General features: G+C 34.8%; 5 protein-coding genes across 8 annotated transcripts; 1 reads left to right on the top strand and 4 right to left on the bottom strand.

The window, feature by feature from the left end:
• Positions 1 to 2: 2 nt before the first annotated feature.
• On the bottom strand, positions 3 to 2568 carry LOC110615010 (acyl-coenzyme A thioesterase 13). The gene is made up of 4 exons (XM_021756714.2): positions 2099 to 2568; positions 687 to 2012; positions 388 to 534; positions 3 to 308 (listed from the first exon to the last, which is right to left on the bottom strand). Exons 2-4 carry the CDS (start codon positions 918 to 920, stop codon positions 165 to 167), a joined length of 525 nt encoding a protein of 174 aa, XP_021612406.1. The 5' UTR covers positions 921 to 2012; positions 2099 to 2568; the 3' UTR covers positions 3 to 164.
• A 240-nt stretch (positions 2569 to 2808) lies between these two features.
• On the bottom strand, positions 2809 to 4995 carry LOC110614892. Its single transcript, XM_021756580.2, has 4 exons — positions 4638 to 4995; positions 4391 to 4537; positions 4101 to 4263; positions 2809 to 3085 (listed from the first exon to the last, which is right to left on the bottom strand). Exons 1-3 carry the CDS (start codon positions 4911 to 4913, stop codon positions 4120 to 4122), a joined length of 567 nt encoding a protein of 188 aa, XP_021612272.1. The 5' UTR covers positions 4914 to 4995; the 3' UTR covers positions 2809 to 3085; positions 4101 to 4119.
• A 1767-nt stretch (positions 4996 to 6762) lies between these two features.
• LOC110615126 (transcription factor MYB3R-1) lies at positions 6763 to 10259 on the bottom strand. Of its 2 annotated transcripts, none has more exons than XM_021756837.2 (8): positions 9560 to 10259; positions 9332 to 9386; positions 9086 to 9143; positions 8778 to 8872; positions 8587 to 8690; positions 8331 to 8459; positions 7660 to 8213; positions 6763 to 7448 (listed from the first exon to the last, which is right to left on the bottom strand). In XM_021756837.2, exons 1-8 carry the CDS (start codon positions 9673 to 9675, stop codon positions 7042 to 7044), a joined length of 1518 nt encoding a protein of 505 aa, XP_021612529.1. In that variant the 5' UTR covers positions 9676 to 10259; the 3' UTR covers positions 6763 to 7041. The 2 variants fall into 2 exon arrangements, with proteins under 2 accessions (XP_021612529.1, XP_043812800.1); XM_043956865.1 differs by having other exon boundaries at positions 9332 to 9375.
• Positions 10260 to 11249: 990 nt separating this feature from the next.
• LOC110615686 (digalactosyldiacylglycerol synthase 2, chloroplastic) lies at positions 11250 to 15411 on the bottom strand. Its single transcript, XM_021757698.2, has 5 exons — positions 15182 to 15411; positions 13710 to 14096; positions 13368 to 13634; positions 12555 to 12904; positions 11250 to 11976 (listed from the first exon to the last, which is right to left on the bottom strand). The coding sequence occupies exons 2-5, from the start codon at positions 13989 to 13991 to the stop codon at positions 11481 to 11483; spliced, it is 1395 nt and encodes a 464-aa protein (XP_021613390.1). The 5' UTR covers positions 13992 to 14096; positions 15182 to 15411; the 3' UTR covers positions 11250 to 11480.
• A 565-nt stretch (positions 15412 to 15976) lies between these two features.
• LOC110614616 lies at positions 15977 to 19357 on the top strand. Of its 3 annotated transcripts, none has more exons than XM_021756188.2 (3): positions 15977 to 16098; positions 16259 to 16514; positions 19005 to 19357. In XM_021756188.2, exons 2-3 carry the CDS (start codon positions 16329 to 16331, stop codon positions 19089 to 19091), a joined length of 273 nt encoding a protein of 90 aa, XP_021611880.1. In that variant the 5' UTR covers positions 15977 to 16098; positions 16259 to 16328; the 3' UTR covers positions 19092 to 19357. The 3 variants fall into 3 exon arrangements, with proteins under 3 accessions (XP_021611880.1, XP_021611883.1, XP_021611881.1); XM_021756191.2 differs by having other exon boundaries at positions 16059 to 16075; XM_021756189.2 differs by lacking the exon at positions 15977 to 16098 and having other exon boundaries at positions 16109 to 16514.
• The last annotated feature ends 696 nt before the right edge of the window (positions 19358 to 20053 follow it).

Below are 20053 nucleotides of genomic sequence, written 5' to 3'. Positions count from 1 at the left end.
ACTTGGTTTAAATGCAAATGACATTTCACTTCTAATACAAAATGGTGGTATCTTATCAGCGTCAAGAATCGACAAGATTTCAGAATGCAGAAGCAAGCATTGTCCTTAATGAACTATATAGCCTACAGGCAAGACATTGGATACATATTTAGAATTATCTGATATCACAGTTTGGCGAAAGGCAGGTGATAGAAGGTAGCATTTGCAGTGTAGACCAACTTGCCATTTTTCTTGATTCTGAACTCCATTGCAACTACTGTTATATTTCTTCCACTCCTCTGTACACGCCCATCAACAATCACCGCCTCCTGAGGAAGATAAGTTTAAGTAGAATTATTTTTACATCACATTTGGATACATACTTCTCAATCAAAACAATAAACTCACATTTTGTGGTGCAGCTGAGAGATAAGAGATGACCAGTTCACCAAGAGAGATTTCCCTGTCCTCAGCTTCAACAGTTCTAACACAAGCAATAGCTACTCTCTCTGCTATAGCTGCAACGGCTCCTCCATGGAGCGAATTGAAATGATTCTACAACATATCAACGTAAAACAAATCCCTAATAATTCCATTTGGTTTTCAAGAAAACAGAGAGGAAATAACACTACGGAAAAAAAAAATTAAAATCATGATGAAACCAAAAAGAATTGAAGAACTGAGAAGAAGAAGATTAAAAAGATTACAGCGACAATGGGTAGGACGGAGAAGTCGCAAGAGATGCGACCGAATTGGACATGGTTGACCTTCAGGAGATCGCGAAGTAGATTGGAATAGAAATCCTTGGATCTGTTGCTTTCAGAAATAGATGCACAGATTCCAACTTTGGTTAGAAAGCTTTCTACTTTTTCAGCATATTCAGTTGTTGAAGATGATGTTTCTTCTAATCTCGAAGTGATGGAGTTGGAAGTTTTCGTCATCTTCCACACGGTTTCCTCTCGTCTTTTCCTTCTTTTTCCTAGTCAAATAGGCACGGTTGCCGGATTCATCCGGCAGGATTCAAACTGAAATAGGAGAAATTGTACTGTACAACTATTTTATTATAGTTATTGATCCACAATGACGAATATGATTTGGGTTAAGATTTAAAAAGAAAACAAACAAATAGAAAATAAATAAGAGAGAAGAAAGTTGAAAAAATTACAGAGATAATTAGACTTATTTAATTAAGGAGATTTAGAATATTAGGGCATGGACTAAGACAGAGAACAAAAGAAAAAACAAATGAGGAATGTCAATTTCTCTAAAACATATATATTTGTCTGAGGATAAACATTATCTAGGGCTTACAACAGAGTCTCACACATCAATTTCCTCTTAAAAACTTTCTAATTTCTCACTTTTTGATGTGGTTGGAAAAACTTACCATTTAACAATTTTGGCAGCTCAATATAACATTCATCGTCATATTCTTCTTTTCCTCTGTCATGCCATTTACACATTCACCGTTGATGGTGCCTTTCACTATCATGGTTGGTCTATATTTCTCTTCACATCATAACATGAGACTCATTCCTTCTTTCATCAATCTTAACAAATTTATTGTGATTGAATAATCCATATCCATTGACGAAGATCCAACGAATATTGTAGAACGAGAAAAGAACAATCGCAGAGGAAAGAAAGAACAAGAAAGGAACAATAGGGTACAAAGGGAATAGAAACAAAGAAAATGAAAGAATCGGATGGAAAGTTACGATAAAAGAAAAGCAAGGACTTGAAAGAATGTAGACGCAATTCCCCATTTTTTATCTAATTTTTTCAGTTCTTCACGCTGCTGATAGCATGTAAGAAAGTTGTTGGAAAAACTTGTTCCCGGTGAGAGCTCAACTATTTGAAACCTTCAACATTGTTATGATCCTTGAAGCATTTAAAAATCTCCTACGACTATTCGAGACCTTCAACAACATCGTAGACCAGCTTGCCAGCTTTCTTGATTCTGAACTCCCACTGCAAACTACAGTTACATTTCTTTCACTCCGCTGTACACGGCCATCAACATCAACCACCTCCTGGAAGGGATAAGTTTTAAGTAGAATTAGATCAAGATCGCATCGTCATTTAGACAAACACTTCTCAATCAAAACAAGAAACTCACATTTAGTTGTGCTGCTGAGAGATAAGAGGTCATCAGTTCACTAAGAGAGATTTTCTAATTCTCACGCTACAACAGTTGTACACACTCCATTGCTACTCTCTCGGCTGTAGCTGCAACAACCCCTCCTTGCAGACAATTAAACCAGATCAACGGAAACAAAGCCTGAGTAAACCCGTTTGGTTGGCAAGAAAACACGGGAAAATGGGAAATAACACCATGAGTTAAAATCAGTGACAGAGACGCCTTTCTTAATTCTTAGGTTCATCACTATGTTTGCGGATATGTTTTTCTAGCATTTTCTGCCGAAACTGAGGTTTCAGAAGCCTTCTCTGCGCGGTCAAAAGAAGTTGAGGGAGTCGACTTGAGCCTTGCTGTGCTCAATTTTCTGTCATCAACCCTTCTAGCTTCTTTTCTCTGTCGTTTCCTTAGCCAAAGACATCCCCTCCTTTCCACCATCTCACCAACAGCTAGAGACTTCATTTTTTTTTTTTTACACATCCAACATATTTATTAACTTACTAAATGTGAATTAAAATTTAAAATTATATTTTAATTGAATAATGATAAAATTTGTTGTTATGTAAAATTCAAATACTTGAATACAAGGAAAGTTGATTATCGGTTGCATGCAAAAGTGTAGTTTAAAAGTGCAAGGATAAGTGGCCCAAGAATCTCATCCTTTTAATATGGATATAATCCCTGGATGCCAATTTTGGTCAAATGACAAGCGAAATGTCGCTTGGCCAGGGACTTGCCCTTTTGAATATGCAACATCCAAGAAGACGCAGATTGGCAAGTGGTAATATTTAGTACATAAGTATCAAGAATATGCTATACTTTGCTTGGCTTTTATTCGCGTGTGAATGTTGCTGAAAAATTGAAATCTCTGTATCACAGGATGATTTTTCTTCATTGAATTATTCCCCGTCATACTTCACAAATTTGCAGCCATCTGGTTGAGTGAATTATTTCCCAGTCTTCCTGAATCTGGAATTGAACAGTGCAAACAAATGACAGTTAATTTTCTCTTCAGACCTCTGAACATGTAAGATGCAATCAACTGTAAGTTCTAAAGTATGACAACTGAGAAGTTCTTGTCAATTGAATGCAAGGAACTGTAACCTCAGTTTTGTATATAACAGCTCTTCTAATCAGTTAGCCCATTCATAATAATGTGGACGACTGAAACGTACCGAAAAATGCTAGTAAACCTATTGCCTTATCGTTCAAAACCTAAGAAAAGATCCATGAGTTTGCTATCAAATATTGAGATAAAGTCATAAAGATGGAACATTGCGATTACTCCTGCAGAGCTAAGACAACATTGCATAAAAGTAGAACACAACCATACTAGACACATGCTAGGTAGTAAGTTGTGCACGGTTAACCATACTGAAACTGAAAAAGGACAAATGTTGTAAGAACAGAATTGTACTGAAACAAACTTATTTAACCTAGTAATTGTGCATCACAAGAGGCTCCATCCCACAGTTTCAGTTTTTCCTTTCCCCCCTTTTCCCATCATAAAATACATGGTTTGTTGGGAATAAGAACCTGAGAATGGTGAAATTATCTTAAATAAATATTAGAGAGAAACTTTAAAATTACAATCACGAGGCAATCACTAATTTCTCTCCTTGTGTACAGAATAGAAACTATTTTTTCCCTTTCTTTCTTCATACCCTATACAAGAAAGTGATCTACCAGTCGCAAATGAATTGAGAATCATTAACATTTCTATAGGGAAAGGAAGTTCTAAAGTGATAGACGAAGCATCATTTTCATAGCTTGGCATGATTTATAAGTCAACAACACTTTTTCAAAATTTAATCTTCTACTGAGATATACTCTTCAGCACCATGAAGTAAAAGTTTGAAAAGCAATTCTTGGAGCTAAATGAGCACGAATCAGCAAGCTATGGCAATGAGCAATTTATTCTTACTGAAGTAATGAAAAATGTTTTGCAGTCATTATAGGCAGGCAATAGTATGTAATTACTAACCAGATTATCCACAGCGGTTTCATAGCTTGGCAATAGGCATATGATAGAAAGTAGCACGGGCAATGTAGACCAGTTTCCTAGATTTCTTGATTTTGAACTCCATGGCAACTACAGTTAAATTTCTTCCGCTCCTCACTACAGACCCATCAACTACCACAACTTCCTGAGAAGTTAAGTCGATGGTTTGAGTAAAGCAAATTAGATCAAAATCCTCGAGAATAACACAGTATCTAAGAGAAAGAAAGAGATACCATATCTCGATTCAATAGCAGAGAACCAGAGACACTCACATTTTTTGGTGCGGCAGAGAGATATGAAATGCTCAATTCAGCAAGGAAGATTTCTTTATCGTCTGCCACGACAGTTCTAGCACAAGCAATCGCCACTCTCTCAGCTATAGCTGCCACAGCGCCACCGTGAAGTCCATTGAAATAATTCTACAGACCCAAGAAGGGAAAAAAATAAAAACAAAAAAAAGCTTTGAAAGGGAAGCGATACAGAATTGTAGCATTTGAATAGGAGATAAAGGAATATTACAGTAACGGCAGGTAGGACAGAGAAGATGCAGGAAACGTGGCCCCGTTGGACAAGGTCAGCCTTGAGGAGAGGGCTAATGAGATTAGAAAAGAAATCCTTGCAATGGTAGTTTTGAGGGGAAGAGCTAGAGACTCCGGTAAAGGTGAAAAACTGTTTGATCTCCTCTGCTGAATCTGGAGGCAAGTCCTTGGAGATTATTGTTTCTGTCGAAGCTGATGAAGTTTCCTCCGACGGAAACGAAACGGCGGCAGTGGCGGAGCTGGGGGTTTTCGCCATCTGAGTTGGGAAGCAGTGTGTTTGGTAGGTAGGTTTGTGATGCGTGGCTGTTTACTGTTCACGTTAACTAATTAGTGTTGCTCCCCCGGAGTTTCTACGTTACTGATTTAAAATTTGGAACAAATTAAATTTTAAGAAAATTATAAATCAGATAGAGAAATTACTTTTATGTTGCTAAAATTTATTAAAATTAATATATATATTCTTGAATTTTTAAAATTTTAATTTTTGAATTTTTAACTTTGTTAAAATAGTATAAATATAAACTTTTTTAATATAATTTAAGAATTAAAAATATTATAAATTTAATAATATTTTAATTTTTTTAAAAATAATTAACAAAAATTAAACGAATAAACTTCTAATTTGAGATATTTAAAGTATAGGGACTAACACTCTAATAATAAAATATGATTAAAATTTAAAAATCATAAAAACCTTAAAAATTTCACTTTAGTCCCAAACAGAGTATAAACTTGTAAATTTTTAAAAAATAAGGACAAATTTTTTTAATTTTAAAATAATACAGCAATATATATGTTAATTTTAATATATTTCATTAACCTAAAAAATAACTTTTTTTAAATGATATTTATTATAACTTCATGCAAAATGATATTTATTTTTTAAAATAATTATTTTATGAAATATATGTCAAATTAATAAAAAATATTTTTTTAAAAAAAAATATATATAGTTTTGATCCCTTGAGCTAACACATCAGTGTGGAAGATTAAACAAATTAATATAAAACTAAATACATATTTAGTCTCAATTTTTATATAAAAATAATTGATATTTTTTTATTGTTAAATTTTGACTAATTTTTTTTATAAATTTAACTATTTAATTATTGAAAATTTGAACGACGGTGTTAAAAAGTTACTCTTCAATAAAGGTATCTTTTGGGTAAAGGTAGGAGAGCAATTTATAATAATATTATTATTTAAAAATATTATTTTATTATATTATTGAAAAAAATATATTATCATTTTTATAGTTAAAGTGTTACTTTTTTATATTTCTATTATTTATACAAATATATTATTATCTTTATATTTAAAGTGTTACTTTTTTATATTTTTTTATTTTTTAAAATGATCACTATTTTTAAAATTATTTTATAAATAATTAATTTAAAAATATGTATTATTTTTATAAATTTATAAAATAAAAACACAAATATTGTATATTTTAATTTAAAAACGTTATAACTTCAAAGAATTATTATTTTTTTGTTAATATTATAAATTTTTATATATTATAATTAATTTGAAAAATAAATTCAGTTTATAAAAATTTAAAGTAATTATAACTTTATTTAAATTAAAGTAACTATAGAAACGTGATTAATAATTGACATAACATTAATACAACTTTATTTATAAAATTGAGTTTTCTTTACTGTAGCTTATTTAAACAAGTATATATTTAAAATAAAATAATATTATACTTTTATCTTTAAAAAAAATTAAGTTCATTTTTGTCATAAATTTTAGGAAATTTTATCCAAAATTAAATTCATCATATTTATCCAAACATACTGATTTTCTTTTTTAAAAAAAAAAATTAAATATCAAATTAAATATCTTTGATTTAAAATTTTTATATAGAGATTAAAAATGATCCTTAATTATCTTTGATCTAAATTAAAATTTCTTATGAATATTTTTCAATAATAATAGCAAATATTATCATTAAATACCCTAAACATTCTTTCTTTTCCCATTTGGAGAACTATAATTTGAATTGGAAAAAAAAAAATCATAATCATATCATATTATATCATTGATTATAAGGAACAGAATATCTTCATTTTCATCTGAACTCCTGAACTTCTAACCATAAATATGTGAATCTACATTACTTATTATTCTATAATTCTAAATTCAATGGTACAACTGTCGTCCTGCTGTTAACACAGTGCTCCTTTCCACTAACACATAAAATCTATGTATCTGCAAGAATCACAAAGGAGAGTTCAGTTTCTTGTTACATGAAAATGGATGATTAGATATCCATCAACCGCAAAAGATTTCTGATCAACATGCAGCATAAGTTCCTGACAAAAAGGAAACTTTCTGAGCTGACTTTTAAATCTCAAGATGAGACAGCTTAGCCTCAGTTGTCAAGAATCTCCAAATCTTTTACCATCTGAATCACATCCTATATTAAATGCATATTCCAAGCGTTTTTCTACGGATTTCGTATCCCCAAAAGTTTCAGCTCGACTTGTAGAACTTCTTTTTCTTATTATTGATGGTGTGTTTTTGAAACTCCTAGCTGCGCTCCTCAATATCGATAATATTGATTCAGGACTACTCCGGTCATGAGAAATTCTTCCATTATGGCTTAATGGAGCACAAGAGGAAACTGGACTCAATGTTGTTGTCCTGGGGTAGCTTCCAGTACTTGGAGCACTTCCAGTTTGAAGCAGAACCTTATCTAGCTGAAGTGATTCAGAGCTCAATAAACCACAATTAAGTTCCACACTTTCAGGGTCTCCCGCACCTTTCTTTTTGTCATCAAGTTCGGCTGTCATCATAAACAAAAAGAAATAAGAAATGACTTGATGAGCGTCATGCTTTTCTATTCGTGATTGCCAAATAACCCACAGAATGTACATTACTCGTTTAGCTAATCCCTTGCAGTTACTTGGCAAATAGCATTATGGAAAACTTATTACTTACAATGTAATAGCACTAACCACTTGCAAATCAAAGGAAGAGCTTCCTCAGAAAATTACCTGTTTTGATATCATAGCCAGGAACAGTACTCGAAGCAATAGTCAAAGGCGCTGAAAGTGCTCCAGAATGCAAAGAATTTACTGTTTTTGATAGTTCAAGAGTTCTTTCACACGGAAGTTGAAGCCTTGCAACATCATCAGAAGAAGTGTTACATAATTTACTAGACCAGTTGGATAAATGGTTTGTATGCTCAATTTTGTTAGCATTATTGTCACTTCCTTTCCACTCTACACTAGTTAGAGTGAATGCGGGTGAAGGTTTAGCATCCAGGGTTCCAAAATATAATTCTTTTACTGCATATTTACAATTTCCTTTATCTGAAGCTGACAATTGAAATTCCCTTGTCTTCGAATTTCCAAGAGCCAAATCCAATGGACAAGCATGCATGCTTCTTTCAGGGTTCATCCTCTCATCAAAGCTTTGATTGTCCATCTCAGATTTCCTGATTTCTGCTCCTTTGTTATAACTGTGTATGTCAAATTTACGAGCAGAACATGATTCTATTTTCTTCTTTACTGAGCAGTTCCAGTGATTCTTTATTGCATTCTCAGTCCTGGTAATTTTAGATAATGTAAGGGACCGAATCTAATGGACAGAAACTTCCAGAAAGATAAAGAGATAGCATTGCCTTCATCTATAGGACATGCCCCGATTATTCTTGCTTTTGTACCTTCCATTAAGAAACTTCGCAATCTCAGCCCACTTATTTCCATATATTTTATGGGCGTCGATGAGTGTCAATTCCTCCTCTTTGGTCCAAGCTGTTCTTTTTATCTCTGGGTTCAAATGGTTGTGCCACCTGAACAAAACAAGCAATTATTAATATTAGCTTCAGATTTTATTTATTAGATCTTCTTTTTATTTTTATTTTTTGAAAAAGGGAAGTATATGCATAATATAATACAAAATAGCCAATGATTAAGTACCTTTCTCGGCATTGCTTCCCTATGCGGCCAGGAAGGTGTTTTGCTATTTCTGACCATTTCTTAATCCCCTGCTTTCCAACAAGGTCACGAATCAGGTCATCTTCCTGCAGATCCATGTGAGTGAAAATGCGAATCATAGTCATGTTACCATATACAAACCAATAAAACATAATAAACTTGTGGATTTGCACCTCCCGTTTCCATGGTCCCTTGACAAGGTCAGGGTTCAGAACCTTCTGCCAGCGATGCAGACATTGAACATCTGTTCTGTCAGGAACACATTCAGCTGCCCACAAAAGAAAAAAACATAACATATGCCACAGGGAACTTGCAAACCAGCACTAGGGATCTCAGCAAGAAAATTTAACCGCATTGGACAATTACAACCAGCACGCCTCACCAATCAGAAGGACAAAACAAATCCATAAATACCCATCATTAACCAGAATGAAAATAAAGAGAGCTAAACAAGCCTACCAGCAATAGTATGAAGACGTACCAATCTTCTTCCAGTTTCTGCAGTTGAACTTTTCTACTGCAGCAACTAAAATTTTATCCTATTAAGATGAAAAATGTGAATCAAATTTCTTACTAATAAGATAGAAATTACTCTCTTATATCCAAACATATAATAGATTTGACTCAAATGAGAAAGAAATCCACAAAATACAGTCCCTAAAATTGATTATTCATTAGAGCAACTGTTATGGCATTAATCAGCAGGGAATGGCCTATGGCTACCGACCTCCTCCTCTGTCCAGCCTCCTTTTGTTGATCGTCTGGTAGGACCTGTTGTCCTCCTAACACGAAAGAAAACACATTATTTCAACACATTTGGCATAACAGATTACATCATAACACAAAAACAGAGTGATTTTCTTACATATTGTAATAACATTTGGCAAAACAGATTACATCATAACGCAAAAACAGAGTGATTTATTATGAATCTACGTGTTATAAGAACACCGACCCTTTAACAGAGATTGGATCTGTGACGGCATTATTAGCTGAGGTATCATGGACTGAAGGACGTGCAGAAACTAAACCACCCTTTTCAGAATCGGAGAGAGCAGCTTCCTCTACCATGATCTCTCACTCCAAATTATTAAACCCAGGAAATATAAAAGAAACCCAAAAAGATTGTTCAACATTCAATAGGACGTCAATGAAGTCTTCGGTTAAACATTAAAACCCTAATCACATGCTTCGAAAATAAACCCCCAACCAGGAAGTGAACAATAAAAAATATTGGAAGACCATTAAACATGAATTTATGCTATAGTATAACGGTCAACCGGAACAATTGCAGTAAAAAACAATACAGACGAATGCAAAATCAATGGAAATCAAAAGAGAAATCTCTAGTTTCGAAGAAAGGTGTTCTTGTTTCAGGAAGAACACCGTAACGTCAGCACAAAACAAAAATGAGCCAAGGACATTGAAACAAAAGATAGAAAGCTAAACAGAGAAACTTGAGAGAGTTTGTAATTAAGAGATGAGATTAGGGAAGCGATTGATGTGAAATATGAGAAGATTAGGCTAGGGGGGAAAGAGAGAGAAAGTTTCGCGGGAAACAGAGGGAGAGTATAAGATCAGCGAGACGAGAGAGTCCAAACGGGGGAATGTTTTGTGTGCTAGTTTAACTTTGGACATTTTCCTTCTTGGTGGACTCTTTGAGCGGCTGATTTTTATTTTTTTTCCTAATTAATATTTATCTTTTCAACTAAAATTAAACCAAGCGATAGAGTTATCAACGATGACATTAACCAACAACAATAATTTTAAAATTTAATGTATAATAACTGAAAAAATAAATTATAAAAAATTACTTTTTAAACGCTACAATTATCTATTATTTAAATAGTTAATAACTGTTATAATATTTAGTATTGATAGAAAGAGCCTATATCTTAAAAAAGGGTGATGAAGACAATTAACCATTATCATCACTTTAAACATCTTTTGAAATGAAGGTTTAACTTTAGTATGACTTTTCAAGGAGTAATAGAATTATTTATATTTTTAAAAAAAAATGAATAGTAGTTATATTCTTTTAGGACCCATTTGTGTAAATAAGTGTTTATCATATTGGCTTATCGTTTCATATAAAATATTTTTAATGTAGGATACAATTTCTTCTTTTCAGCCAACTTCCAGCACAAACTTACATAATTGCACGATTAAGAACATGTCAAAGTATGTTTAATTATATGAATTGCACTTAAAATATAATACAATCATAAAAGGAAAATAAGAAGCAATTAACAACTAAATAGAACAACCGATACTTATTCTGCGGATGTTTTACCTTGCTTGAAATATGTAATCGTATAATTTAATTATAGTAGGATCTTAATAGAAACGATTGGGTGCCATTTTCTAAAGTTACGTTACAACCCTGTTATAAATACATCGACAAGTACAGAAACAGAAATTGGTGAAATCATTGCAATTTGGAGCTTTGGGTGGGGAAAATTAGAGAAAATGCTAAAAATAATCATTTTTTCAAGGGGTCGTCTGATACTCTCCCATAACATTGACAAGTCATTTTAGCACCATAGGAGATGTAAAACATGTCAGAAGACTTGCTGTAATTCCCAAATTTGCCATCACTAGGACGGTAACTCGACATAAACCAATTGAAGAAAGGTTTACACAGGTTAAGGCAAAGAAATATTATAGAAATATAATTAAGATCAACACCAAAGAGTTTGGGAACGAACATACATATTTCAACTCCCCCCAAGCCCAGCCTTCACTACTGGGAACACGCTTCATGTACAATTTCCCATGAAAATAGAAACAAGAGCCATATTTACATGTGTCCCTTTGCCCTTTGTTAATGCCTTCATATGATCATCCTCGTTGCTAGATCCCTTTCTTTTTGAGCCTCATTTTCCTGCAGGAATAGCCAGCCCAAGCTCCTGACGTTGCTCTTCATCTGGCTGCAGGCTCCCTGGAAATGCACCAAAAGCTCTTCTTGATGCTTCAAATCCAGAAGCCACATAATGTAGATATGCAGACGCATCCTCAATGTTTTTCCTTAGATTGAAAGATGTGGAAGCAAAGTTATTCGTGGTACTTTTTTCCAATTTCCTTGCAGATGCTTGGTCCAAATCAGCAACTCTCAGAAATCGTTCTGTGGCAGCCTCCCATGACAGTGCATGCCTCTGTGCATCAGTCAGCTCAGCAGGTTGTTCAGTCAAAGCCTTGCATGTGACTTTGACAAATTCATTGCTGTTATCATAAGTTCGGCAATTTGGAAACTGCTTGAAGAAGTCATTTGAGGGGTGATTGGCACATACAACAATTTTTCCCATCGCCAGTGCTTCAGCTGTCGTCGTGCAAACCACATCCGTGGTGCTCGGATTCAGGAACACTTTATAACTGAGGCAGGAAAAAGAAAATGAGTATTTGATGAACTCCAATTTAGAGAGGTCTCGTCTCAAATTGTAAAAAAATTAACAATTGATGACACTCCTGCCAAGGGAACTGAACCTCTTCTTCTCTTGGCAAATGGAGCATGAAATATCCTAACCCTTTTACACCTCCATCTAAAGAAATTAAAGGCATAGACAAAAAGGAGAGGCAGTTTTGGCTGCAAGAGGGGGGGGGGGGGGGTGGAAGGGGGAGAGGAGAGAGAGAAGCTTTCTCATAAAAGGATAGCAAGGAAATGCTTTCAAGTTGACAACTAGAATAATGAAAACTTTTGGAGTAGTTCTAGTTCTAGAGTTTAGAGGCACGGATCAAATTGGCACAATAAATTGATCTAGCCTCTTTTTTTTTTTTGAAAGTCATTCTTGCTATGATTGCATGAACCATCCATACAGTTGTTTTTGGATGAAAACTGGTTTACATTAGTTTATTCCTTGTAGACATGAGCTGAATTATTGCTATCTGGTTAAACACTTTATAATGAATAATCAAATCCATGCAATGAGAAGGATATATAGTAGGAAGCTTACTCATGGAATACAGGATCAGCATGATCGCGCCCAGGGTTCACTCTCACTACTAGTTCCAATTTTTTAGCAGCTTCCTTAACTTGATCAGAGTCTTCTCCATTGCCATATAAATCTACCTCAAGCCCAGCCAACTCCTTTTGGTGAGTGTGAAGAAGTTTAAGCAGCTCCTTGTAACCTTTGCTCCACACCATTTTTCCAATGTAGTAATTGCCTTTAGTGAAGGCTTGCTTCTCCCTTTGCTGTAGCTCCAACTTTTTCTTGCCAATTTCAATGAACTTGGGATTCACTCCATGAACATTGCAGATAATGGATTTCGGATAATCCTGGGTGGCAGCAGACAATCTAATTACCTGCACTTACATCCCAGATATAATCTGGTCAGCAAACAATTCATTAAAAATCATAGTTATTATTATTATTATTATCACACAAAGAAAGTTAGCCCTTTCAGCCTCTCTCTTTGATAGGCTCCTGATCACCACCTTTACATTAGATTTCTATGTCACAACCTCAATAACCTCTTAGCAAGTTAGTTGATAATGATCATAAATCAGAATACAATTTTTTCACCATTTGTAAAAAATTTGAAATTTAACAGTTAAACCCCAAAGGATTTGTTTCCCTGAGGCACATTTGTGACATACTTTTTCTAGAAGTTTCAAGATTCAAGTATTTATAAGTCATACGAAGTAATTCTCTTAAAAAACAAAAAAAATGCAAGTTGCTAAGTTAGATAATTGAAAGAAAAACAATATATTATAATCCAAATATACCCCATTGTTTCATGCAACTGAAAATCATGAAGAAACGTACCTTGTGGCAATATATGTCAACAACCCATTCATTAACATATTTAAGCATAAGTGCTTTTAATCGTCCATTTTTCTCTCTCTTCACATATTCCAAATAATTGGTGTGTACAATTCCTATCACAAGGCGAAATTTAGTTTTCCATCTCTTCCCATGATGAAACCATGTTAGATGCTCAGGCTCTTCAAGGATGGCAATGTCTGCCTCTTCATCAGGGATGACTTCAGAGATATCTCCTACACCAAGAATGCTTCCTTTATCTACAGCAAACTGCACCATGAATGAAATCAAGAATGACCATCAGAATATCACTATGACTCCAACTAATATACTGTGTATAATTACCTTTCCAGGATAAAAGCATATACTGAAATTAGAGGAAAATGGAATTCTATCCTCGAGCCACTGGTGGATATATGCTTCCTGATCCGAAGGTGAACTAAATGTGATGTTGCTGGGATATACTAGCTTTTGATGTTTCAAGGACAACCAAGGGATCACCAAAGTGACCTTTCTACCTCCATCCTTTGCTAGATACGCAGCACGAAACAAAGGGTTGACAGCAGTTCCAGTCAACCATGGAAGGCTTGCAGTGGTAAAAATTGCGATATGCTGTTTTTTATCCATTCAATCATCAGGTCTAATTTCTAAAGACAGACAACCTTTGTGTGCCCTTAGAATTCAGGTTCTATAATTTTCAGGTGTTTATGAGATGAGAAACTGATTCTTTAGCTGCATCAACAAAAATCACACAAGTATGAATGTAAGGTAGTATTGAATCAGTTTAATTTCTGTATATGAAAGGGAGGAGGAGAGAATGTGGGATGGTTGGACACGTGGAGTGTGAAGATAAAGGATATGGAACTGGACCAAAAGTCACATATATGAATATATAAACTAACTACAATCTCAATTGCTTCAATATTAGTAATGCCTAAGTTTAATTAATTCACAAACCCTGCCTACTGGATCTGTCAATGTCTATTACATAATGCGCACGAGTGTTAAATTTTGAGTTAGATCTAACTCACTCTAAAAGCTAACTAAAAGGGCTGGAGTGTCTAAGGCTCTCGTTATGCCTATTCCAAACCACACGTGATTCAACACACTCACTCACTACTACACTACACTGGACCTGGAGCGGTGGAGACACTCTGATGCATGTTAAATTTGAGCCGAGCGTGACTCACCCAAAAGTTAGCTAAAGTTAGCTAAGGGGAGGAGTGGCTAAGGCTAGGCACATTACCCATGTTCCAAACCAACGTAGGATTCAAGAGTGAGAAATTGAAAATATCAATTCTGTTAAAGGGGGCAACAATGAGAAAGTTCTAGTTCCTTTTTCCAGCAATTCTACCCCAGTTTCCCAAACTAAGAGCTTGGAAGGATTTATTTGCAAGAAAAGAATTCATTTAAAAAAATGATATATTTTTAAGTGAACTTTTTCAATTCAAATAAGAGAATTGATACAAAAATTGAATCCAACTTTTACGAAATTCCTGATTGCAAAAATGAACTAATTCTTATCAATTCATGAATCATGACAAAATAATCGAGCTATATTCAAGCATCACAAGTGAAATTGAACAACTCCATAGCGTTTAGCACAACATTTTCAATTTTCAAGCTAGAGTTTAACATCTATAACAGAGTCAACGGATAAAAAGCGGATTCGTTGTAAGAACTGGCAGATCAAAGAAAAACTTGAGAATTATAATTGCAGAATAAGAAAGGATACATTCCTCTTCTTTATATTCGTACAAACCAAAGTAAACATGAAATAGGGGAAGAATGAATAAAATTAACAATAACAACAGTACCTCTCTCTAATTTCTTCGACAATGATCCTCTGTGATCGAATACTCGAGTGTAATGATCTGGTCCAACATAATGGATACGTATTGAGAGAGAGAGAAGGAATAATCGCGTGAAAGCTAGCTAAGGCGTAGAATGATCTGTTCACGCCGTCTCGTTGAGCTTAGGTGGGAGGGAATATGCTCTTGTTCCCTCCCTGTTTTTCAACAGTGTGATGAAAAAGAAGGAAAAGGTGTTGCTCGCTTCCTTTCCCTAGCCGGTTGCATATAAAGTGGGCCCGCCTATCCATCTTCTTGGAATTAATCTGACGGCCTTACGCATAGTTTGGTGTGAAACAATATCGTCTAAAATAGCACACGGTAGACGTTCTCTTACTTGTTTGGTTTCACTTTTCAAGTATGGTTGGCAGCCATAGACTGGTAGTCTTTTTTTTCTTTTTTTCCCCGAATAGACTGGTAGTTTTGGCTAACCATAAATCCTAAAATTTCACATCAACGTCCGTAATGTCAACTCAAGTGTTTTCCAGTTGAGCCATAGAGTTAAACTGAAGTTACTGAACCGTTAATTCCAGCTTAATTTCGGTCTGATTTAAAAAAAAAAAAAAAAAAAATTCTAACATATTTCAATTTCAATCTCAAATTAGATTGATTTGGATTTGAGTTCAAACAGGACCGGAAACAGATATGGTTAGTCTACTCTACCAGGGAATTGAAAACCCAACCAAATACTAGGCCTTTTTCTGGGAACCCATTAAATCTCAAGAATCGGGCCCATAAATAGAAGTAAACATCGGCCATCTGCTTGCCACGTGCGAGGATTTGAAAAGACAAAATTGTCCTGTCACCTTGTCTCCATAAACGAAACCTCCATTGGTGGACGGCTGATCCTTTTCTAATCAGGTAATTCAGCCACCATCTCTCAGGTGCTTACAGGCTAATTTCTCTCCCATTACTCTGTACCCTTGACTTCCCGGCATTTTTTTTCCTCTACAAAGTTTTAGCTCTACTCAAATCAAGTGATTTAGGTTTATCTTTTTATTTTCTTGAATATATTGTGTATTGAGTATAAATTTTGTGATCCAGTTCTCGCATTTGAAGGAAAAAAGGAGTGGGAGAGAGAAAACGAAGAGTGAGCTAATAAAATCGATCGAACATGGGAGGAGGAGCAGAGCATGGTCACGGAGCTGAGGGCGCCCATGGGGACTTCAGGGCGAAGGTATGGAGCATGAGTGGTGGCCCATACTGCAGACCCAAGCATTGGCGTCGCAACACCGCCATCGCTATGGTCGGCGTCGTCCTCATCTGCATACCCATCGCCATGAAATCGGCCGAGCTTGAGGTATTTCTGCTCTCTTTTTCGCCAGTAATTATTTTCATTTTTGTCCAATTGCCGAGAAAATAGACGAGATTAACATTGTGAGCTTTCACTTTGAATGGAGGCCTGACGGATACAGTAAACGTTGCATTCTAATGAGACTATCACTTCAGTTAGTTTAATCGTTGATTAAATTTAGGACATTGGAAGGAATTTAATTAGTGGATCCAAAATGGGAGTCTTTGAATTATTTGAGCTCAATGCCGCGTAAATGGAGTTGTCTTACAATTGGGTTATTAATAATGGGTTTAATTGTAGTTTTAGCAAGTATAAACTGATAAAGCCTCGCTCTTGAAAAGTGTTAAACTAAACAACAGTTAGCTATATTAGTGTGTTCTACTTGCGTTCTTGTTTTCGACTGTCTTGTTGCCTGCACCAATATTGGGGTCTCAGCTTCGATATTAACATCTATTAAATTTGGGCCAGGCCTAACTCGGGAGGAGTGCCTATGGCCCATATAAGGGCACATTACCCTTTCCACACACAACGGACATGTGGGATTCAACACACCCCTCACGTCCAGAGAGAGGCTCTGATACCATATTAAACTTGGGCCATGCCTAACTCACCCAAAAGCTAGCTCAAATGGGAGGAGTGCCTGTGACCCGTATAAGAGGCACATTACCCCTTTCCACAACCAACGTGGGATTCAACAACATCCAAACAACCAATAGACATGCAGCTTCTTCAATATTGCTATGGTATACTCCGTCGCTGTAACAACCATCATAGCCTATGTTCTCATCTACCTATGTGCAAGCGCCAGTTTGCCTGATTGCTGACATGTACCATGAAATGTTGCTGCCTCCACCTTCAATGGCACAAATCTTTTTGTGTTTCTTGCTGATGAAGAATGCCCAAACTGACAGTAACTTGAGTGAGCTGATTATATTTCAACTTAACCAATTTCTTTGTCTCCTATTCAATGGTTTAAAGCCAAAGTAGCATGATATCCAAGGTTAGGCTTGTCATTCTTTCCTGATTTAACTACATCACATAAGTCTGTGGCTTAGGGAAGTTGCTTCTCAAAGTAAATAGCCCATGAATTTTGGAAAATCTACAAGCCATGTGCTTGATTATTGAAATGGTAGTTATTAAATGAGAAAGTTTTCCTCCTTCACGGAGGTTGCACTTCTGCCCTGTATATTCAAAACTTTAACAACCTTGGTCACTGGATAGCTTGATGCAATGTTATTAAGGCAAGAGGCGAAACTAAGGCGACAAAATACCCAATAGCCTTAAGCGAGAGGTGAGAGGGGGAATCGAGGGCCTTTTGAAGTGAGATGCTAAAGCTTATAGACACACACACATGTCATACTGTAACTAGTATGATAAGAGGAAGAGGAAAGAGAGAGAAAGAGGAGTGATGAAAAAAATTAAAAGAAAAAAATGGTTTGGATAATTCTTGATTTGCTGCACCAGGTGGTGAGAAGAGAAGAAGAGAAGAGAAGGAGAAGAAATAGAGGTAAGAAGAAGAAGAGGAGAGAAAGAAAGAGGAAGGATGATAAATATCCTATAAATTGTTCTCCAGCAGCTAGTGGCTTGAAATAGGGAGGATAGGTTAGGCTTGTTGTTTCTAAAATAAATAAAACAGAAAGAAAACAATATATAGGTTATTTCCGAGAGGTGGCACCTCACCTTGCCTGGCATCTTTTGGGCCTGAAGTGCTGATCTCTCCATTCCTTGTTGTTTCTGAAATGGAATGGTGGGTTCTTTTCTGGATTCTGCTGAGAGAGTGTCATAAGAATTAAAATGATCTCTTGCCACCACATGGTATGAATATTGGTTTATAATTGATTTCAAATTGCTGTGATGAAGGGGTGGAGTTACCACACATGAGCACATTATGGTGTCAAGTACAATCTGGAATATTGTTGCATTTTTACACAATTACATGTGGAGTCGGCTAGACATATCAAAGCCCTACATTCTTAGAATATCTTATTAGCTGCATGCTTTAGTGTTTAGATCAATGTCCATCGTGGCCATGTGAACATTAGATAACTTTTAGGATTAGCTAGATTCTGGAGTAGTTAATAAGCAGAGGAGGGAACTGGATGTGAACTTGTGGGCACCTCTGTAAATTAAAATCTTAGTATAAAATTGGTTTTCTGTCTAGCAAGTGTTCTTGTTATCTTGTTATATTCAGATTTATTTATGGATTAGACATATACATTTTCTAGTCATCAACATAATAACATGATTCATTATTCTTTTATTGTATGTAAAAAGGGCTTTAGGGCTTTAGTTTCTTTTTTCTTCCCTTTTTTTTTTTTTTGGGGGGGGGGGGGGGAGGGTTTGGGTTGTTGGGGTTGGGAAGGTTTGTCTGAGTTGATGGAAGACTAGTTCATTTTTAATTTGTATTCACCTTGCTACAATCTGTATGTGCATGCATCATTGTATTGCTATTGAGATGTTGATGGTAAACAGCTAAAAAAAATATTATTCTTGCAGCAACGGCCACATCATCCGGTTCGCCCAATTCCATCACAGCTTTGGTGCAAGAACTTCGGTACTAAAGATTACAACGAAGTGAAGTGAGAGTAGAAGTTGAATTGCTATGACTTGTGTGTCAAAGCAAGGCTCATCTTTTAGTTATAATGCTAGAATAAGCTCTAAGTCTACAACTTAAAGTAGTGGGGTATCGCCTTTGATTATATTGTCAATAAGTTGTTGTTTGCTCTGTTTCTTGTATTGCTGAATTGATATTCCAATTTGATATTGATGCTGTTTTCATCCTGGGATTACTGTACTTGAATTCGTGGCATACAGAATCAATAATTCAACAATGATAACTTAAACGAGTAGACTATTACCTAGGGGTGAGCCTACACCTCACCTCATCTACACTTTCAATTTGAACATTATTATGATTGTTGTTGTTTTGATTTTTTTTTTTTCCTAAGAAGAAATTTTATTGTTTTAGTCTGAGATCAGATTGGCTGAGTCTATTTTTTATCAATTAGTTTTACAAGTATTTTTATTTCTTTTAATTAGTGATAAAATATAATAATTTTGTATCAATATAATTTTTAATTTTTTAATTTATGTGTACGTTATTATTTTTATTTCTAGTAATAATTAATTTTAATATAGGGAATATAAGATCCTAATTTTTAAGATTTTAATTTATAATTGAGCTATTAATTAATTATAAATATTTTAATTAATAAATATTATAATCATAATGTTTTTTTTTTAAGTAAAATTTCTGATTGTATTAATAAAATTTTATCAAATAAAAATGGATATCATTCTAAACAGAAAGACGATTATATTTTATATTTTATAGATTCTCTAATTAAAATATGAGAAGTTAGATTATATTTTATAGATTCTCTAATTAAAGTATGAGAAGTTAGAGTAGTATTACGATGAGGAGAGATGATTATATTTGATAGATTTTCTAACTAAAGTATGAGAAACTAGAGTAACATCACGACGAACCGTTCTAGAGTCTGACAAAAATTTATGATCATTTAAAATCAAATTCCTATATAAGA

The sequence above is a fragment of the Manihot esculenta genome, chromosome 5 (assembly GCF_001659605.2).
Source record: "Manihot esculenta cultivar AM560-2 chromosome 5, M.esculenta_v8, whole genome shotgun sequence".
Taxonomy (NCBI): Eukaryota; Viridiplantae; Streptophyta; class Magnoliopsida; order Malpighiales; family Euphorbiaceae; genus Manihot; species Manihot esculenta.
The sequence above is the reverse complement of the archived record's forward strand: the minus strand, read 5'-3'. Positions and strand labels throughout refer to the sequence as shown.

Excerpts from the sequence above, each read along its gene's own strand:
- LOC110615010 (XM_021756714.2), bottom strand. The coding sequence starts at position 920 with ATGACGAAAACTTCCAACTCCATCACTTCGAGATTAGAAGAAACATCA. Across the intron at positions 535-686 it reads CCGTCCTACCCATTGTCGCT|AATCATTTCAATTCGCTCCA; the intron begins GTAATCTTTTTA and ends GATATGTTGTAG. Across the intron at positions 309-387 it reads TCTCAGCTGCACCACAAAAT|GAGGCGGTGATTGTTGATGG; the intron begins GTGAGTTTATTG and ends TATCTTCCTCAG.
- LOC110614892 (XM_021756580.2), bottom strand. The coding sequence starts at position 4,913 with ATGGCGAAAACCCCCAGCTCCGCCACTGCCGCCGTTTCGTTTCCGTCG. Across the intron at positions 4,538-4,637 it reads CTGTCCTACCTGCCGTTACT|AATTATTTCAATGGACTTCA; the intron begins GTAATATTCCTT and ends TTGGGTCTGTAG. Across the intron at positions 4,264-4,390 it reads TCTCTGCCGCACCAAAAAAT|GAAGTTGTGGTAGTTGATGG; the intron begins GTGAGTGTCTCT and ends TTAACTTCTCAG.
- LOC110615126 (XM_021756837.2), bottom strand. The coding sequence starts at position 9,675 with ATGGTAGAGGAAGCTGCTCTCTCCGATTCTGAAAAGGGTGGTTTAGTT. Across the intron at positions 9,387-9,559 it reads GATCCAATCTCTGTTAAAGG|GAGGACAACAGGTCCTACCA; the intron begins GTCGGTGTTCTT and ends CTTTCGTGTTAG. Across the intron at positions 8,214-8,330 it reads GCGAAGTTTCTTAATGGAAG|GACTGAGAATGCAATAAAGA; the intron begins GTACAAAAGCAA and ends TAAAATTACCAG.
- LOC110615686 (XM_021757698.2), bottom strand. The coding sequence starts at position 13,991 with ATGGATAAAAAACAGCATATCGCAATTTTTACCACTGCAAGCCTTCCA. Across the intron at positions 13,635-13,709 it reads TATGCTTTTATCCTGGAAAG|TTTGCTGTAGATAAAGGAAG; the intron begins GTAATTATACAC and ends TTCATGGTGCAG. Across the intron at positions 12,905-13,367 it reads TTGACATATATTGCCACAAG|GTAATTAGATTGTCTGCTGC; the intron begins GTACGTTTCTTC and ends ATGTAAGTGCAG.
- LOC110614616 (XM_021756188.2), top strand. The coding sequence starts at position 16,329 with ATGGGAGGAGGAGCAGAGCATGGTCACGGAGCTGAGGGCGCCCATGGG. Across the intron at positions 16,515-19,004 it reads TGAAATCGGCCGAGCTTGAG|CAACGGCCACATCATCCGGT; the intron begins GTATTTCTGCTC and ends TTATTCTTGCAG.